Source organism: Lactuca saligna, chromosome 8 (assembly GCF_052625555.1).
Source record: "Lactuca saligna cultivar CGN05327 chromosome 8, ASM5262555v1, whole genome shotgun sequence".
Classification (NCBI taxonomy): Eukaryota; Viridiplantae; Streptophyta; class Magnoliopsida; order Asterales; family Asteraceae; genus Lactuca; species Lactuca saligna.
The window spans coordinates 205,457,869-205,475,234 of record NC_136424.1 but is presented as its reverse complement, the minus strand read 5'-3'; the positions used below and the strand labels follow the sequence as shown (position 1 = coordinate 205,475,234).

The 17,366-nt window shown below is 36.4% G+C and overlaps 1 protein-coding gene across 1 annotated transcript; it reads right to left on the bottom strand.

The window, feature by feature from the left end:
• Window positions 1-2,006: 2,006 nt before the first annotated feature.
• Window positions 2,007-16,150, bottom strand: SYD (P-loop containing nucleoside triphosphate hydrolases superfamily protein). The gene is made up of 36 exons (XM_078967279.1): window positions 15,869-16,150; window positions 15,443-15,562; window positions 14,498-14,559; window positions 14,299-14,414; window positions 14,051-14,203; window positions 13,643-13,845; window positions 13,353-13,522; window positions 13,207-13,271; window positions 12,401-12,811; window positions 12,141-12,325; window positions 11,940-12,037; window positions 11,657-11,842; window positions 11,375-11,555; window positions 11,116-11,292; window positions 10,984-11,027; window positions 10,762-10,818; window positions 10,552-10,648; window positions 10,299-10,471; window positions 10,011-10,224; window positions 9,488-9,613; window positions 9,310-9,399; window positions 9,094-9,210; window positions 8,525-8,605; window positions 8,330-8,437; window positions 8,072-8,241; window positions 7,914-7,992; window positions 7,744-7,818; window positions 7,542-7,639; window positions 7,336-7,443; window positions 6,360-6,417; window positions 6,020-6,247; window positions 3,403-5,931; window positions 3,158-3,283; window positions 2,830-3,009; window positions 2,589-2,741; window positions 2,007-2,477 (listed from the first exon to the last, which is right to left on the bottom strand). Exons 2-36 carry the CDS (start codon window positions 15,548-15,550, stop codon window positions 2,178-2,180), a joined length of 7,326 nt encoding a protein of 2,441 aa, XP_078823405.1. The 5' UTR covers window positions 15,551-15,562; window positions 15,869-16,150; the 3' UTR covers window positions 2,007-2,177.
• Window positions 16,151-17,366: the final 1,216 nt, after the last annotated feature.

The following is a 17,366-nucleotide window of genomic DNA, read 5'->3' as shown; positions in this document are numbered from 1 at the left end:
AGAAGCTATTTGTCCCCGCAGCTGTGCGCGGGTAACGGCTAGTATATATATATATATATATATATATATATATATATATATATATATATATATATATATATATATATATATATATATATATATATATATATATATGAAAAAAATACATTAATAACATTTATGTTGCTTGAAAGCTTTAAAACTTGCGTTAATTCATATCTTAGTGGTAATAGTTGTTTATCTATCAAAAGTTTAATGGTTTTTTATTTTGAAATCGAATATTACAGAATGCAACATGTTTATTTCGATAATATTATAATATGTTTTACATTTAATAGTTAGAAATATAGAGTTCGTTGCCTCATCTATTTATTTTAAAAATCAAACTTTTGGACAAGGTATAAACAAATGTGAGACAAATAGGTTGCATCAAAATGTCAACTGTAGTTGGTGTTGTTTGGTAGTTGGTTCCACTCATGGTGAACCATTTCCATATAATAGTTTCCTAACACAAATTGGTATAACAATATAGTATAAAATCGAACCAAACCAATCTTAGGTTCAATTTACCATTGTTTTCTACGAAATTTCCTTTACAATATTGAATGTTTTATAGAAAAAACTTGGTTAAGTGGCAGGGAAGAAAGATAGAAGGTTTATTTTTTAATCATTTAGTTTGATAATGACAACAATTGTGGAAAAGTTCGTTGCTTCTACTCTCTCTATATATATACTTCATTTCATTCATCTTCATCTATGGAGACCATCAAACAAAATTTGTTTCTCTTAAAATGGTCTTAAAATCACGATATTTCCTTAGTTTTTCTCTTATAATTGTTTCCACTATTGCAAGTTTGAATGTTGAGCCTTCAAGAAGAGCAATTTGGAGAGGCAAACCTTGATGTGGTGAAGTGTTATTTTTTTATACTTTATTGACAAGGTATCAAGATATTCTTATAGACCCAGGCTATGGAGGCCAATGTGTCTTTATGATTAAGTTGTGCATGAAGTTGTTGGTTCGAATACTAATCGACATTTACAACTTCAAGCACGAATTACTCATGGGACACATTGGCCAACAAAGCTTGGGACTATTAGAATTTCTTGATTCCCTGTTAATCAAGTATTAGAAGCCCAACTTCACCAAATGCATATGCATCAGTTGAACAAAATGGTAATCGTGATTATTTTACTTTCACAGCTTTAATTCAGACACTTACTGACTTTTTCTGTTTTGTTTCTATAAAATAACATATTTATACTTTCAACTGACAATCAAATTGTATTATTGTTTGGGATGCAACATGAAGACGTTACATCCATAGGCGATGCAGAAAGGAAAGTTTTTGAAAATTGTGATAGTCGACACATGGGTGTCACAGACAGTTGGTTTGTATTTTGTAATGTTTTTAGTTTAAAAACATAAAAAAAAAAAAAAAAAAAAAAAAAAAAAAAAAAAAAAAAAAAAAAAAATTAAAAGCTTTGGTGTATTAATATGAAAATTTTGCTGCATGGCAATTGGCAATAATGGATCCTAAATTGCATTGTTTCTTAGTATTCTTTGACCCTTTAACTTTGGCTATTGTTAGGATCCTAATGTCGGAGGGATCTATCTTTAAAGGGGAATAAACCTTAAGCATTGTCGATTTTTGTTGTAGAGATAGCGACCACATTTTCTTATTTCAACAGAAAGGGGTAAAGTGAGGGCGAAATGCAGCTTATTGATCATTCACATATGGATAAGGTTGGCATTTGTTTTCAATGCTAACTAAATCTTCATACCCTATCATGATGAAGAGAGGAAAAGGTTTAGAAATATTTTACAAATACAAATAGAAATTACGTTTCACATACATGTCCCATATTTTGATGATCAACAAAGGATCCGTAACACCTTAGCAAAGGGTTCATTTGAGAAACTGATGATTAAGAATTTGTATTATAAATTTATAAGTTATAACGAAATAAAGGATCCAATTACGTAAATAGAAAACTAATTTATGACGTGTTGGATATTAATTATCATGTTGATATAAATATTTAACCTTGATAAAATCATATGCCAAAATGAGACTGGTACAATAATACAAGCAAAGCTAAACAGCTATAATTATAATTACACACACCTAACAAACACTTTGATCTTTTTGTTCATAGAATAATAATAATAACAATAATAATAGTTTAGCCTTAGTCTACTAGTCATCATTTTGGTCTTGTTCTTGTTGTGTTTTAATAGTTGGATCATTTTGTTCATCTGCTTCCTGTGTTGTCCCCAATTTATTCAGACCATTTTCAGTGGAACCTTCTTCTTGTTTCTCTTTCTCTTTCTCTGATTCATTTGGTGTTTCAATTTGAGCATCATCTTCCTCCTGCTTCTTGTTATCATTGTCATCATCTTCACAAGGTTTGGCTTCCGTTTCCACCACCATGGGAGGAAGTTGTTCATCCTCCATCTTTTCACAAGATTTCTCTTGCTCTTCTTCTTTATCCCCCTCCTACACAATACACATACGTAGAAGAAACCCAATTAAAACACATTGAATTCTTTCATTTTTTTTAAACATGAAACATAAACTGAGAAACTCAACAAGGAAATTTTGGCTTACTGTAATGACAGGAAGTGCTTCAGCTTCAGACACATCCTCCTTAATCACACCGGATTCACTTTCTTTCTGGGAAGCATCATCAACCTTTTCAGTGGGTTTAACATCTGTATCATTATTATTTCTTTCAATTTCAATGTCATCATCCCCTTTACCCTGAAAGAACAGATTATAGGTATGATTTAAACATAATCCTTTTGGGAATTTCTGTACATGATGAGCCTTAAAAACTAAATAAATGAACCTGTGGTGATGTCTTGTTGGTATCCTCCACATCTTTAGATGACGTGGCCTCAGTTTGAATCTGCATATCAAGAGATGGTGACTTCTGCACAGAATCAGTAACACTTTCTTCAACAGCAGGAGGATTAGCCTCCAGAGTCAGGGTGTCTCCATCCTTGATTACAGGATCTTTCTCTTCATTCTGTAAATCCATAAATCATCAAACCACTAAGACCAGATAGATATTACTATTACATATATATATATATATATATATATATATATATATATATATATATATATATATATATATATATATATGTATGTATTATTAAATGCATTCTATTAACCTTGCCACCATCTTCTGAAGCACTGCACTCTGTTTCTGCCTTCAAGCCCTCATCTTTTTGAGGCTGATTAATTTCAACTTCTTCAGAGGGTTTAGACTGAGTCTCTGATTTTGACTCACTTTCAACCTGCACGAATCGTTAATGATATTAGCTACACAAGTGAGAGCAACCTTAAAACACATAACAGTTGTTAGACCCAAAAATGGCATGAGAGAGAGAGAGAGAGAGAGAGAGAGAGAGATTACCTCCATTAGTTTTTTGGAATCCGAATCTTCCTTGGACTTGGTATTTTCAACAGCATCATCAGTCATTGATTGTGATTCAGTTGCCTCTGAAACGTCTTTTTGTTTCTCGATCTTCTCCCCATGGAGATTTATGGTATCAGCTACATTGCTTGACTGTTGTTTCACATCTGGGGAATCTTTGAGTGGTGTTTCAGCTAACTTAGAAGCAGCTTGGGTGGACTGATCATCATCATCCATGTCCATCATCTTCTGAGCTTCATTTCTTAACATACTTCTTGTAGCAACAGTTTTTCTACTAGAAGAGGCTCGTGTCCTTTTCTGTGGTGGTTCATTAGGTTTTTGCTCCTGAGCTTCTACTGTGTCCAGTTTCCTCCTTTCCCTGCGACGCGGTGCCTCCGGTCTACTTTGAACCTTCCTTCCTCTTCCTCTCCCTTGTTTCGGTGCAGATTCAGAAGGAGATTCAATTGGGGTAGCTACCGGAGTATCAACAAGTGGGGTGGCTGCCGGAGTATCAACAAGTGGGGTGGCTGCCGGAGTACTAGCTGGGGTGGCTACCGGAGTAGCAACAAGTGGAGTGGCTGCCGGAGTACTAACTGGGGTGGCTGATGGAATACCAACTGGAGTGGCCGCCGGAGTACCAACTGAGGTGGTGACAAGTGAGGTGGCTTCCAGAGTACTAGCTGGGGCGGCTACCGGAGTATCAACAAGTGGAGTGACTGCCGGAGTACTAACTGGGGTGGCTGATGGAATACCAACTGGAGTGGTGACAAGTGGAGTGGCTGCCGGAGTACCAACTGAGGTGGTGACAAGTGGGGTGGCCGCCGGAGTACCAACAAGTGGGGCGGCTGCCGGAGTACTAACTGGAGTGGTGACAAGTGGGGTGACTGCCAGAGTACCAACTGGGGCGGTGACAAGTGTGGTGGGTTCCGGAGTACCAACTAAGGTGGCTGCCGGAGAACTCAAAGTTCCAAGCTCAGTGGCCTGAGCAACAACAGACACCGGTGGCGGTGGTGGTGTCGTGATGGATGCTGGAGAACTCAATTCTTCAACCCCGGTGGCAACTGGGGTGGCTGTTTCAGGCTCAGTGGTAACTGGAGCGGCTGCCTGAGCACTCGTAGTTTGAAGCTCGGTGACCTGAGAATCAACAGAAACTGGCGGTGGTGGTGGTGTAGCCCCCACATCAGTATCCGGCACAGCCTGACTGACTTCCGGCAAAGTAGAAGATGTAGGTAGAGATTCAACAGGGAGAGATGGTTCTGGTATTGGTATATCAGATTTAGAAGTTTCAGAAGGGGGTGGTGTTACTGTTACAGCAGGTATACTAACAGTCCCTGGAGCTGCTGCTGGAGTGTTACTAACAGCAGTTGAGGTGGAAACTGGAGGCTCATTGGTGGTGGAGGGAAGTGTTTCTGACATGTTGATTAGAGAAGATGTCCGAAGACCTGGCATAGCTAATACCACATGATGTTGCTTTGTAACTGTATGTTGTGGCTGTGGCTGTGGCTGTGGCTGTGGCTGTGGCTCAGCCTCAGCCTCATCAACTCCACTACTTCCAATTATTTGACCACGGCCTCTACCTCTACCTCGTGGTCTACCCCGACCCCGACCCCTACCTCTACCCCTACCCCTACCACTCCCAGGTGTCACTGATGGAGATACAGCAGACTCTGAGTCATGAGAGGATGGAGAGAACACTGGGATTGAAACGGGTAATGTAGGGGTTGAAAGAGTGCTAGGAGTGGGATTACTCGGTGGGATATTCTGGTTGGGAGGAGTCATGGTGGTTGTTGGTTGAGAACTAGGAGGGAGGGTAGAGGTAGATAAAGGAGTGATGGTGGTGGCCTGAGGAGGTGGACTGATTTTAGGTTGGAATCCGGGGGGTGGAGGAGTGGCTGTGGGTGTAGGTGTGGCTATTGGTTGATAACCAGGAGGGGTGGTGGTGATTGGCTGATAGCCCGGAGGGGGGGAGGTGAGTGGTTTATAACCAGGAGGAGGTGCGACTGTTGGCTGAAAGCCAGGAGGATGACCGGCTGGTGGCTGAAAACCAGGTGGCACAGACAGGGCAGCAGAAGGCAAAGTAACAGTTGGCTGACCACCATCAGAGGGGGTTGACTTGGGAACAGAAGGGGTAGCAACACTAGGAGGAGGAGGAGCAGCAATCTGTAAACCAATCGGATGAAGAGGTGGAGGAACAGGTAACGGAGAAACCTGAAGAGCCGCCATTGGAGGTGGAACTCCAATTCCAGGGAGTTTCTTTTTAGGCGGCCTTCCACGACCACGTTTCATCGGTGGACTTGCCCCGATTTGTTGAACTGAAAAAGCTGCAGGTGGAGGAGGTTGCATTGGGTGTTGTATGTTTGGCAACCCTGTGCCTTCTGCACCAATAACCATGCCAGATTCACTAGTTGTGACACTGACACCACCAGCCAACTCCCCTTCTTCCTTGGTGGTGTTTGGTGACTCTGGTGCTTCAACTTGACACATTTTCTCAAATTCATCTTCTGTCCATTGCTCCTCATAAGAACGCACCTAGGTAAAGTAGCAACAAAAAATTATAACAGGGATTCAAACAACAAAATGCATCAAAATATATATATATAAGTTGAGGAGAACAAACCTCCCTTGCTCGTTTTCCTCTTCCATAATTATGTGTGTCCAAGTTCCCAAGCTCACTCTTCCTTTTACCTCCATAGCCAGGTATAACAACTGGTTTTGGAACTTCAATTGCCTTCATAGCTTCACAGAATGATTTCATTTCATCTTCTGTTACAAGTCTTGAAGGAAGGGGAGGTGTGACTTCATCACTTGTCCCCCCTTGTTCTGATACCACCTGTTTCCACAGAGCCTGCACAATTTTACATATTATTATTAATCAAACTGAACAGACAAATGCAGGATGCCTTTTTCTAGGTTGAAGGAAAATAGATTGAAGAGCATTCAATGTAAAAAGGGTATACCATCTCTTCTTCCTGCCTTTTTTTATCGAGTTCCTCAAATACGTCAATTTCAGACTCACTGCCATCATCAAAATTACAAGTATGAATAAATACCACAGCATATTTAAGATTGAAATTTCTGAAAATCAAAGTTACTCGACTATTTAAATTTAACTAACATCAGTTGGCCACACATACAATAAATGGCATTTCAAAAAGTTGTCAATCATAATGGTTTAATAAGAACCGGTTTTCATTTGGATGCTTATGTTAATGCATGCAAAAAGATTTTTACCATAGTGCTCAACAAAGTAAATGGTTAATTTTTTACCACATTTCCACATCACGAATACACATAAATTATATAATTAGCAGGTTATGTTATGAATTTCAGTTAGGATAAGCCTTTTGCATCTTGTTCTATCAAATAATTCACTTCCTCACTTTGTTTCTGATCCCTTTTTCTCTTAATAATTATGGTATGTCATGGCAATATTTTGATCAACTATTTTGGTATGTGAAGAATATCAAGAAGATTTTGTTTCCTTTGTTGTAATTATTTATTGTATTATTGAAGAATATCAAGATAGTGTTTCCTTTATTGTATTGATTGTATTTATGAAAGTTACTCTATTAGAGTTTATAGATGCTCATATTTGCCTATATATGATTTCATTTTAGAAAAACAATTAGGTCTTTTATTCTTCTCTATAACCAAACTTCATCATAGAGTTTCCACAATCATTTTCCTCGTCTGATTCCTCAGATTGGTCTACAGATTTGCCTTCTGTTTCACATCTACTAATATGATGATTACAAACAAAAAAGAGAGGATTGCTACTGCTAATATTCTATCTGGTTTGTTGATAATTTACATATTCCAGCAAAGGTGATTGATCTGTTCGGTTTTTCATCCTGTTATTAGTTTGGTTAGTTTGATTTTACTGTGTTTTATATTATGGTGTCAATCTTGAGAATATTAATGTAATATGCTAACCTCCTGGCTATAAGATCATTAAGACCATCATCATTCAAAACAGGAGCAGCTTCCTCTTTCTTACATTCACGCAGCAGGGCCTCCAAGTATTCTCTTCGATCTTCAGCACTATGATCCAATCAACCACATAAATAACATGTACAGGTCATGTGTGTGATTGTGTGTGTATAACTACATGTATACTCGATAAAAGTAACAAAAACTACCTTGTGTTATTGTCAAAGAAGCCAGCAGTAATGCTCTGATTAGCAACTCCAAGTTTATGCTCAGCTGAAGCTCTAACTTGTTCTTCAACAGATTTAACCTTACATGATCAACACATTTTTAATGAGTTGAAATGTACTTTAAAAGCAGACATGTTAACCTAAAAGATTCCCAAGTAGTGATGTGAATGTGAGGTCAACATACCGTTTCTAACCGAAGAACAAGCACCTCCTTCTTCTGACCAATTCTGTGAGCTCTAGCCTGTGCTTGCAGATCAACCTAACCACACACATGAACATAAAACCATTAAGCATAAGAGAAAATACAAATTACTATTAAATTAGAATAATTGTTTTTTTTTAAGTATATATTGCCTGTGGGTTCCAATCGGTGTCGAAAATGATAACTGTATCAGCAGCTTGAAGATTCACTCCAACGCCTCCAGCACGTATACTATGAAATAAAAAAGGATATATGGAATAAGAAATAGAATTTTTTTTTTTTAAATAGAATACAACAAAATGTTGATTACCTGAGAAGGAATATGAAAAATGGAGATCCAGGTTTGTTAAACTGGTCAATTAAGGAGCCACGATCACCACCACTTGTATGTCCATCAAGGCGAAGGTACTTGTACTGTTTATAATATAAATAATCCTCCATCACATCAAGCAGCCTAGTCATTGTTGAAAACAGAAGAACCTGCATTTTGTACTTCCAATATAAGCATCTAAAGAGAAAATGATAATTACAAAGGGAAAATTAAGGTAAATTAGTGATATTATTATACCCGATGATCTGTAGCTTTTAGTTTGGGTAGTAGTCGATCTAACATCTCAAGCTTCCCACAAAATCTTATCACATTAGGAAGAAAATGCTTGGGAATGAAATCATGGACCTGAAATTGAAACAAAAACAACATTCAGCATCAACAACTCCACAATGAGTTTGCATTGATAATAGAAGAAAGAAAGAGAAAAGCAACCTGTTCTGTATGAAGTTGGCTGAGGTAAGGATGATTGCATATATTTCGTAGCTCAACAACAGAATTGTGCACTGATCGACTCTGGTGGAAAGATAAAAAGTTAGAGCAAAGATACCTTAAAAACCTAATTTCAACCTGAAAGCAGCTGAATTTTATTATGATTTATGCCCTGTTTGCCTGTTTGGATCATGGGTTCTGAAGGAATCCAAAGGAATTGGAATGGGAAGTTAACAGATTAGTGTCGATGACAAATTTGTGTATTTTATTTCTAGTAAATCTGTTTATTTTGCTTCATAAATAAAATAAAATAAACATAAACTGGTAAATGATCATGTTTATAAAAACAATAAAGACTATTTTGGTCATTTAAAAAAATTTATTTTCCAATGCCTTGGTGAATTCATGCAAACAATACATTTTGTATAGTATTCTTGCTTCAAAACTCAAGTATTATTCATTAAGTCTTGAAAGAAATTGAAATTTTAATTTGTGCTTTGAAATGAGGATGAATATCATGCTCCAGAAAGCAAAAGCTGACACCTAAAACAAAGTTATTGCAAAAAATGAACCTTGGTAGCACCAAATGCACCCATATTGTCTTCTACTCTCTGCATCAATATCTTCTGATATGCAGAAGATTCGCATCTTACAAGTCTCTCTATCTTTTCAGGCAACTCATTTTCAACCTATCAAATCAAAAGTAATTAAAAAAAATATATCATTTGCAGGAAAAAGAATAAAACATTAACATCCTTTAATATCGTTTCTGTAGGGATAAAACAGACCTTGTGTTTGAGTCTCCTAAGAACAAATGGTCTGAGAACTTGGTGAAGACGATTTATGATTAATAGATTCTCCTCCTCAGAGAGCAAAGCCTGTGTATAATAAGCAGAACCTCGTGTTAAGTAAGAATTAATTAAACAAGAATGTGTAGAGATTGATTAAATATAATATAATGCTCACTTCTTCAAGGGAGTTATCTGCGTTACTTTCAAAAGGTTTGTTGAACCACTGAGAAAAATCCTCAGCCGAATTAAAAATATTTGGCAACAGAAAGTTAAGCAGTGCCCACAGTTCCTCAAGATTGTTCTGCAAATTTAGATAAGTGACACAGATTTCATACAAAGAACTGTTCAATTATGTGAACTGCTTATAAATTATAGGGATAGATACAAGATATAGCAATGTACTTCCATTTTTTGTGTATTATAGACTCCTACTTTCATTTATTTCTGTTACAAAGTGTTGTACTTTTGTTTATTTCTTGTTAAGGCATTATACTTTGAAAGTCTACTCGATTACAGCATTTTTTTTCTTATTAGACATTATTTTGAAAAATCTACCAATTATAGCAGTAAAAATTACTTGGATTACACTGCTGTAATTGGTAAATTCTTCATAGTACAATGTTGTAATAGAAATCAGTGAAAGCAGGTTGCTTTTTCTTGCATTTAACCCTAAAAGATGCCTAGAATCATACTCAAACCTGCAAAGGAGTTCCAGTCAACAGCAATCTGTGAGAGCTATTATAATGCTTCAACTCAGCATTTAACTTGCAAGAAGCATTTTTGATGCGATGCCCTTCATCAATTATAATATAATGCCAATGTATCTTGCTCAGTTTTGGCCTATCATGCTTGTTCATGAGATACTCGTAGGTTGTCAAAAGAACATTGAACTTTTGCTGAACTATCTTTTCCCTGCAGTGATGCAAATAAAGCTGTAATATTAAAGAACTTACAGAATTTTTAAAAACAAAATTCAAATTTCATACTTGAATAACTTCCTTCGCTCCTCAGGATGTCCAGAATAGACAATTTTGTTAATGGTTGGAGCCCAAAAGTTAATTTCTGACTCCCATCCAGGTAGAACAGAGGAAGGTACAACCACCAAAAATGGCCCTCTATCATTTTTATTTTCCATTAGGTAACACAGTAAAGATATAACCTACACAAACAACAAATCTTACTCATAAAAGGGTAAAATGTAAACAAAAAAAAAATGATTTTAAAGGAGCCTTATACTACCTGAACAGTTTTCCCCAGGCCCATTTCATCAGCTAGAATTCCATTCAAATGGTTGTTGTATAGTGACAGTAACCATCGTAATCCATTCATCTGATACCTAAAGACAAACAATATTATATAAATATAAGATAAAAGAAAAAGAGTATGATTACAAAAAAATTCAGTTTCTCAAATAAAATCTGTTGATTGTTTTTGCAACTTATTACTTACTCTCGCAATTTTCCACCAATGAGAGTTGCTGGCTGTTCTGCTACAAGTTCTTTGACACTGCAACATGGAACTGATGATGAGTTTGAAAAAATAAAATAATTGATTAAAGCCAAGAGCAATAACATAGCTATTTCTTGCATTTAGCCTTATTTTACATTAATGCAAGAAAAAGTGATGGGCTACAAAAGGGAAAAAAAGGAAATACAAAAGTTAATGAAGTACCTATGAGCCATCAAATAGTACTTTTCATTGCTCTCCATGTAATGCTGTAGAAGCCAAAAATATTTTGTTAATAACATATTAAAAGGCAAACAAAGGTTATAAGAGTGTAAAGTAACAAAAGATAGAACATACCTTGGCCTGATCTGTTTCGTCTTCATTCTCAATAGTAAATTCACTGTTATCATTTAGACCATTATCTGCTTCAAAGGCTCTGCTGATAACTTTTGCCTCTTTCAGCTTTGATCCAAGCTTCTGGAGATACTTCTCAGTCTCTTTCAATAGTTGCTTCACTCGATCCGATTTTGCATCCTATAAAAGCAATTTTAATTCTAAGTTTTTTTTTTTTGAATTCGGATCTTTGTTGAATTGTATTAATAAAATCAGAGCTCACCTTAACCATTCGAAGATAACCCTCCACATCATTGATTTTTAAAAGATTGATCTTTTCCCTTTGGATTCTGTCAATCTTCTCCCGATAAAGTCTTTCTTTCCTTTTATGGAACTCTCTTACGTACTTGTTAAACCCCTTTGCCCTTTCTCTCCTATATTTATGTAAATCTTCCAGTCTTTCCCTAGAGAACAGTGATTGAACCACATTATAGAACTTCACAAAAGTTGAGAAAAAGATTAAGGGGCGTTTGGTTAGCAGAATGTTTTATAGCAAAATACATACTTGTGTGATTCCAGTTCACCAAAGAAATCCTTTTGTCTTTCTCGAATTCTTTTTTGTCTCTCTTCCTTCATCTTCTGTTCATACCTCTCGAGTTGCTTTGATCTTCTTCCTATCCTATGTTTCTTGATTGATTTCAAGCGATCCATCTCATTAGATATAGGTCTAAAAAAATCATTCAGTATATCACTGCAACAAAACAAGTATATAATTAATATAAATCACTAAAAACATTAAAGATAGAATATAACAACAACTCATAACATTGCTAAAGAAAAGAAATTACTTCCTCAGTCGACGCTGGAGATTCAAAAGTTCAAGCTTTTTTAACTCGATGACACTTTTGGTTTTTGCAGAAATGTCTTCAGAAGAACTAACTGTTTCCTGCATAACAATTGTCAAAAAAAATGAACCTAGAAACATAAAAATACAAGTAGATTTAGCCAACAACTGATACATTAATGAAAAGCTTAAAATATTAGCAAACCTTTAACTTCTCAACACAAACCGAGATCCTTTGCTCTGTTTTCATCTTTTTAGCTTTCCAGTTATTATCAGCAGCAACTTTTCTCTTTTTGCAATCTGCAATCCATTTTTCAGATGTAGTATACTTTGGTGATGCTGGTGAAGTACTTAGTTCAGAAGTATCTTCTCCCTCACGATTGTTTCCTGCTACAATAAACAAAGTCTCTTAATACAGAACTTTAAAATGTAGAATCTTTATAGCTTTTATGAAAAGAATAGTACCAAGTATTACATCCTTTTCAAGAACATTAGCATTCTTCACCATCACCATGTGCCTTTCACCTTCCATTACTGAATGAGGCTTCCAGCTTGGCAAATGACTATTATGCCCATGTCGATTTCCTTGGGTATCAGCGTGTAGTGGAATGTTGATAGGGTCTGATTGTGCTACTTTGATTGCAGATGTCTGTAGTTCCTTTGTTTCAAAGACTGGCATTTCTGGCTCAATTTTTCTTGGAATCATGGTATTTCTCATTCCCTCCACATGTTCAGGGAGACCATAAGGTGGCTCATTTTTATCTATCATCTTGTCGAGTTTTTCGCCTTCTTTCATTTCTGAAATGAATCCACTGCTCTGGCCTCCAAAAGATTGGTCTTTTCCCTTTTGGTCAATGTGTTCTTTGCTAGATGCATCTGCAATACCACTTGTTATTTGCACATGTTTCAATTGCAGCTCATAACTTAACCTCAGAGTAAAGAAGTAGATATAACATAGTAAATTATGAAAATAGTCCATGTTCTTTTTGATTTCTATCGTGCTTAGTCCAATAATGAAACCTTCTTTTCAACTTTGATCCTTATTTCACGGCTTCCTATCGACTTTGGTCACTGAAACCTTGAAATAAGGACCAAAACTGAAAAATATTTCAATTTTGGACTGAAAAACTGTAAAAATCAAAGGGCACATGAGAATCATAGCATGCCTGCATATCTTAAGTTTGTAGAAAGCAGCCAAGACATGGTTTTCTGAATGATAGTCTTTCAGATAGTGAAAGATTAATTTGTTAAATGTGGAAAAAAGCAGTTACCTTCCTTGGAAAAGAAGTTCCCCAGTGCAATCTCAAGATGCAACTTTTTAGGCATTAAGTTATTCCTGTATGTCAAAAATGGTTAAGTAGGAATAAACAATCAGATATTGAACAATGAAAAGATTAAGAGTGTTCATTAGAGCAACCTGAAGGCTAAAAATACAAGACATTGAGCTCTGAGCTGTTTCAAATGATGTTCCTTAAAAGGCATGGAAGGTCCAGCTGGAGAAGCCTGTACAACTGGTAATTTTCCAGTATCTCTTGAAGCTTCATTTCGAAGCAAACCCATTTCAGCAACATTGTTTGAGATGCCACCCTGTCAAAAGAAGATAATGACTCATGAGAACACAATATCTACAAGGTCTTACTATATGAGAGCAACCAGAACAAAAATATGATTCCATTAAGGAGGTAAAATGGTAGAAAAAGCATATACTGGAAGTGTCTTGCTTGCATTTGCCATCACATTTGAAAATCCTCCTTCATGATCCAATGCCTTTCCAGCTGGTGTTTTATGCATCAACATTGCAGCAGTCTGGTTATCATACGAATTGCTGAACTGCATGGATAGTGGATTCCCAGGTTCTGATGATTCATATGAACCAGAGAGACCAGCATTTGATCCATGACTCTTCATAGCTGTACAAAGTGACATGGTTATGGCTAATATTACACTAATTATACACTCTAAGTCTTATTTGTGTGGTTCAATCCATGTAAAGCAATAGGAACAGAAGCCATTAGGAAGAGAAAAACTTAGATACTACACTCTAAGCATACAAAATCACTAGAAATTTGACCAAAACTTAGGATTACATGAAGAACTTCAAATTCAAATACTTACAGTTAAGTTGATTTGCAGATCCTTGATAGATATCATGACCAGCACTGCTAGGACCATGTAATGGTTTGCTTGAAAATGTTGCAATTTTTGCTGTGTCTTCAGTAGTTAGAGGTTTTTTGGAGTCAGTTTCCACTGCAGTTTGCTGTGAAGGACCTGCAATTTAATTTATATCCTTGTAAATTGTACAAGAATATAAAAACTAAAAATAGAAGAGGCTAAAACAATACAAAATTAACTACTATGCAAACCTGCAATTTGGGATAAGGATGAATCTCCAGGTTGACTCCCACTGGTCAACGGTTGTCTTTGTGACATTAAAGCCTCAATGTCAAGACCATGTCGATTTATAACTGTCTCCATAGCCCTTCAGAAGATCAAAATAGAGCATCAGAAAGAATAAAAAGTGGGATTTAAAATATCTAGATATGGTGTTGATGATGATCTTACCTTGATATAACTTGGTATGGCATTGAATTTTCCTTTCCACTGGATCTCATATGCTGCAAAATCTGTGAAACCAAGAAAAGAAATAAGAGGACAAGACAATGTTACAAAGCAAGACATAACCAACAAAAAACATTTATAAGTAACTTGTGTCAAGATAAAAGTTTTGGTGGAAAAGTGTTAGACATTCTTATAGATATGAGGAAAAAGGATGAGATGATGTTATCATTCTCAGTAGGTCTTAGGTCCCACATAGAAATTTATGTCTCTATTTAACAAAACATCAGATAATTATTTATTGTGTCTCCTAGATCACCCTCCCTTTTAGAAATATAAACTCAGATAACAAATTATACTACTACTTGTTAATTGTTATGGATCTGGAGTGTAATGTTAAGTGCACCTAATTTAATAGCATATAATATTTGTGTTGTAATGCTGACATGATAATTCCCTACAACAGAAGTCTGGCTCTACAACCTTTGACAATAACTTGCAAAATCAGAGCTCTACCAACTAAGCTAATATCCCTCAAGCCATGCATAAAGTTCTCAGACTAATTGTTGTTTAGCACTGTAAGCTGAAGTACATAAGAATTTCGAACTTGGATCACCATACAAAGTGATCCAAGCACACTACTGAAATGTGAAAGTGCAAAACATTACATATCATGCATCTTGTAGTTTGGATATTAAAACAGTTGGGATATTCAACAGGTTTACTTCTAAGTGGTAGGCATGAGCTTTGCTAAAATGTTCTTTTCATCTTCAACTAATTAGTTTTGAACAAGTACGGAAATTTTGGCAGTTATGCATGCACAATAGATTGACAATACTGCCAATTGAGTTGGGTATATCCATTAATGATTTAAGAAACCATTATCATAGAAATTACTCAAATGAAAATCAAAAAGATAAAAATGTGAAGACAATCATGCATGTGACATACCACATGTAGTTTTGTAGCCAATTTTGTGGGCTCGTCGGTGGATTCCTGAATAAGCTTATGCAGGAACTTTGCTGCTTCCATCTCAACATTTTGGGGAGTTGCTGCCATATTTACTCGTATCTATTCAATATTAGCAAAAGACAGTTACTACATGTAGGCGATGTAGCTTTTCCAGTGCAGCAGTAAACAACCCCGAGAAAGGTTTAATATCCCAACTCGAAATTAGAAAACAACACATATCAACAACAGATACGTTATACTTTTAACAAAAGCCATATTAAGATAGATTTTTACAGTCAAGGATTTCAAGCAGATACTATAACAGCAAATGTAACAAAAATGGGGTTTCTGCTTCCATAAAAGTCCCAAACATCAGCTAAAACGGGGATCTTAGGGCACAATTAAGCGTATATTTAATTGACCTACCTGATGTACCTAAAATGGGTGCGCGATCCTCGCGGAGTTCTACTAAACCAGTCGGTTGCTCACTTTGTTTTGAAACGTATAGTTGCCAAAATTCATCTCTCCCACAAGCATATATATATGGTTGTTCTTCGATGCTTGGTTCGTTTGATTTCACATCGCATACTTCCTCTAGGTCAAATGCATATATATCGCACAGAACTCCGATTTTCCAATTCGGGAATTTAGCAATGAACACAGGTTAGGGCAGGGAGTGGATACGCGATGGTGGTTGAAGTTCTTACGGGGTTTTTTTTGGATGTAAATAAAGAATTTGGTGTAGAAAAAAGATACACTTTGTTCCACACATTTTAGGCTTATGCCAGAAAACATCCCTGTACTATTAAAGCCAGCATAACTACCATTATTTTCAAAAATTATATCGGATCGTCTCTGATATGTTTAAAACTTGCACGTTTTGTCCCTACCTAACCTAAAATGACTATAGTGTCCTTCCACATTTCTTTTTTGATTTCTTTTTAGTTTGTTTATTACTTTTAATATAAAAATATTTAAAAAAATGTGGACCCACATTCATCGCTCCACCTTCAACTCAGGTACGTGTATTTCATCTGTTCCACCTTATTCCAAAACCCCATTTATGAACCCTAAAGAGCACTGCCACACTCCGATCAACGTCACCGGCGACACTGATTGAGCACCGGAGGACATAAATCGCCATCGAAAACCTTTATTGTCGGGGCAACCGTCATGCCATCTATGTGAACTTGAAACCCAAACCATCACCCCAAGATCTACCTGTAAATCTGGAGTACACCCCAACTTCGAAGCAACTTTCTTACCTCTCTTCTCTCACCGGTCTTCTTCCCCTCATTGTTTTACTTAGTCGGTCACCAGCATATTTCGAAGTTGGGATTCCATACATTGGGTTTGGATTCGGTGTTTTAAAAATCAGGTTTTGGAAGATGGAATTTCAAAAATCAAGTCACGGGCAGATTTCGAAGTTGAGATTTCATTTCACTATATTCACCTCCGCCGGAAACCACCTCCCCCCCCCCCCCCCATATTCTTTGATTCTTTGAATCTAAAGTTATTGTGTTCAATTTATTTTTTTGATCTCATTTGTATGTAGCTTAAGTCTGGGTTTCGATTCTCAAACTGAAACTAAAAAGTTATTGTTGGATAAGATGAGCATTGGATTTCGGCGAAGACTCTACAGCGACAACGACCACCATCTGTAGGATTTTGAATTCCATTTCAATTTCTCGAACCATTTTCGATTTTGTTTTGTGGAACTAATTGCGAGTTTCTTTTTAATTTTGGTTTTGTTTGGTGCTCACTACAGGTGGTTGTTGGAGGTAAAGGGTGGTGGCTGCCTGAGGTGGTTCCCCGAGCTGAAAATGAGGACAGGGGAGAGATGGAGATATAAGAATGATGGAGGTAAAGGGTGGTGGGTTTTATTGGAAATCAAATTTGGCTTGGTGTATGTTTTTATGTGTAT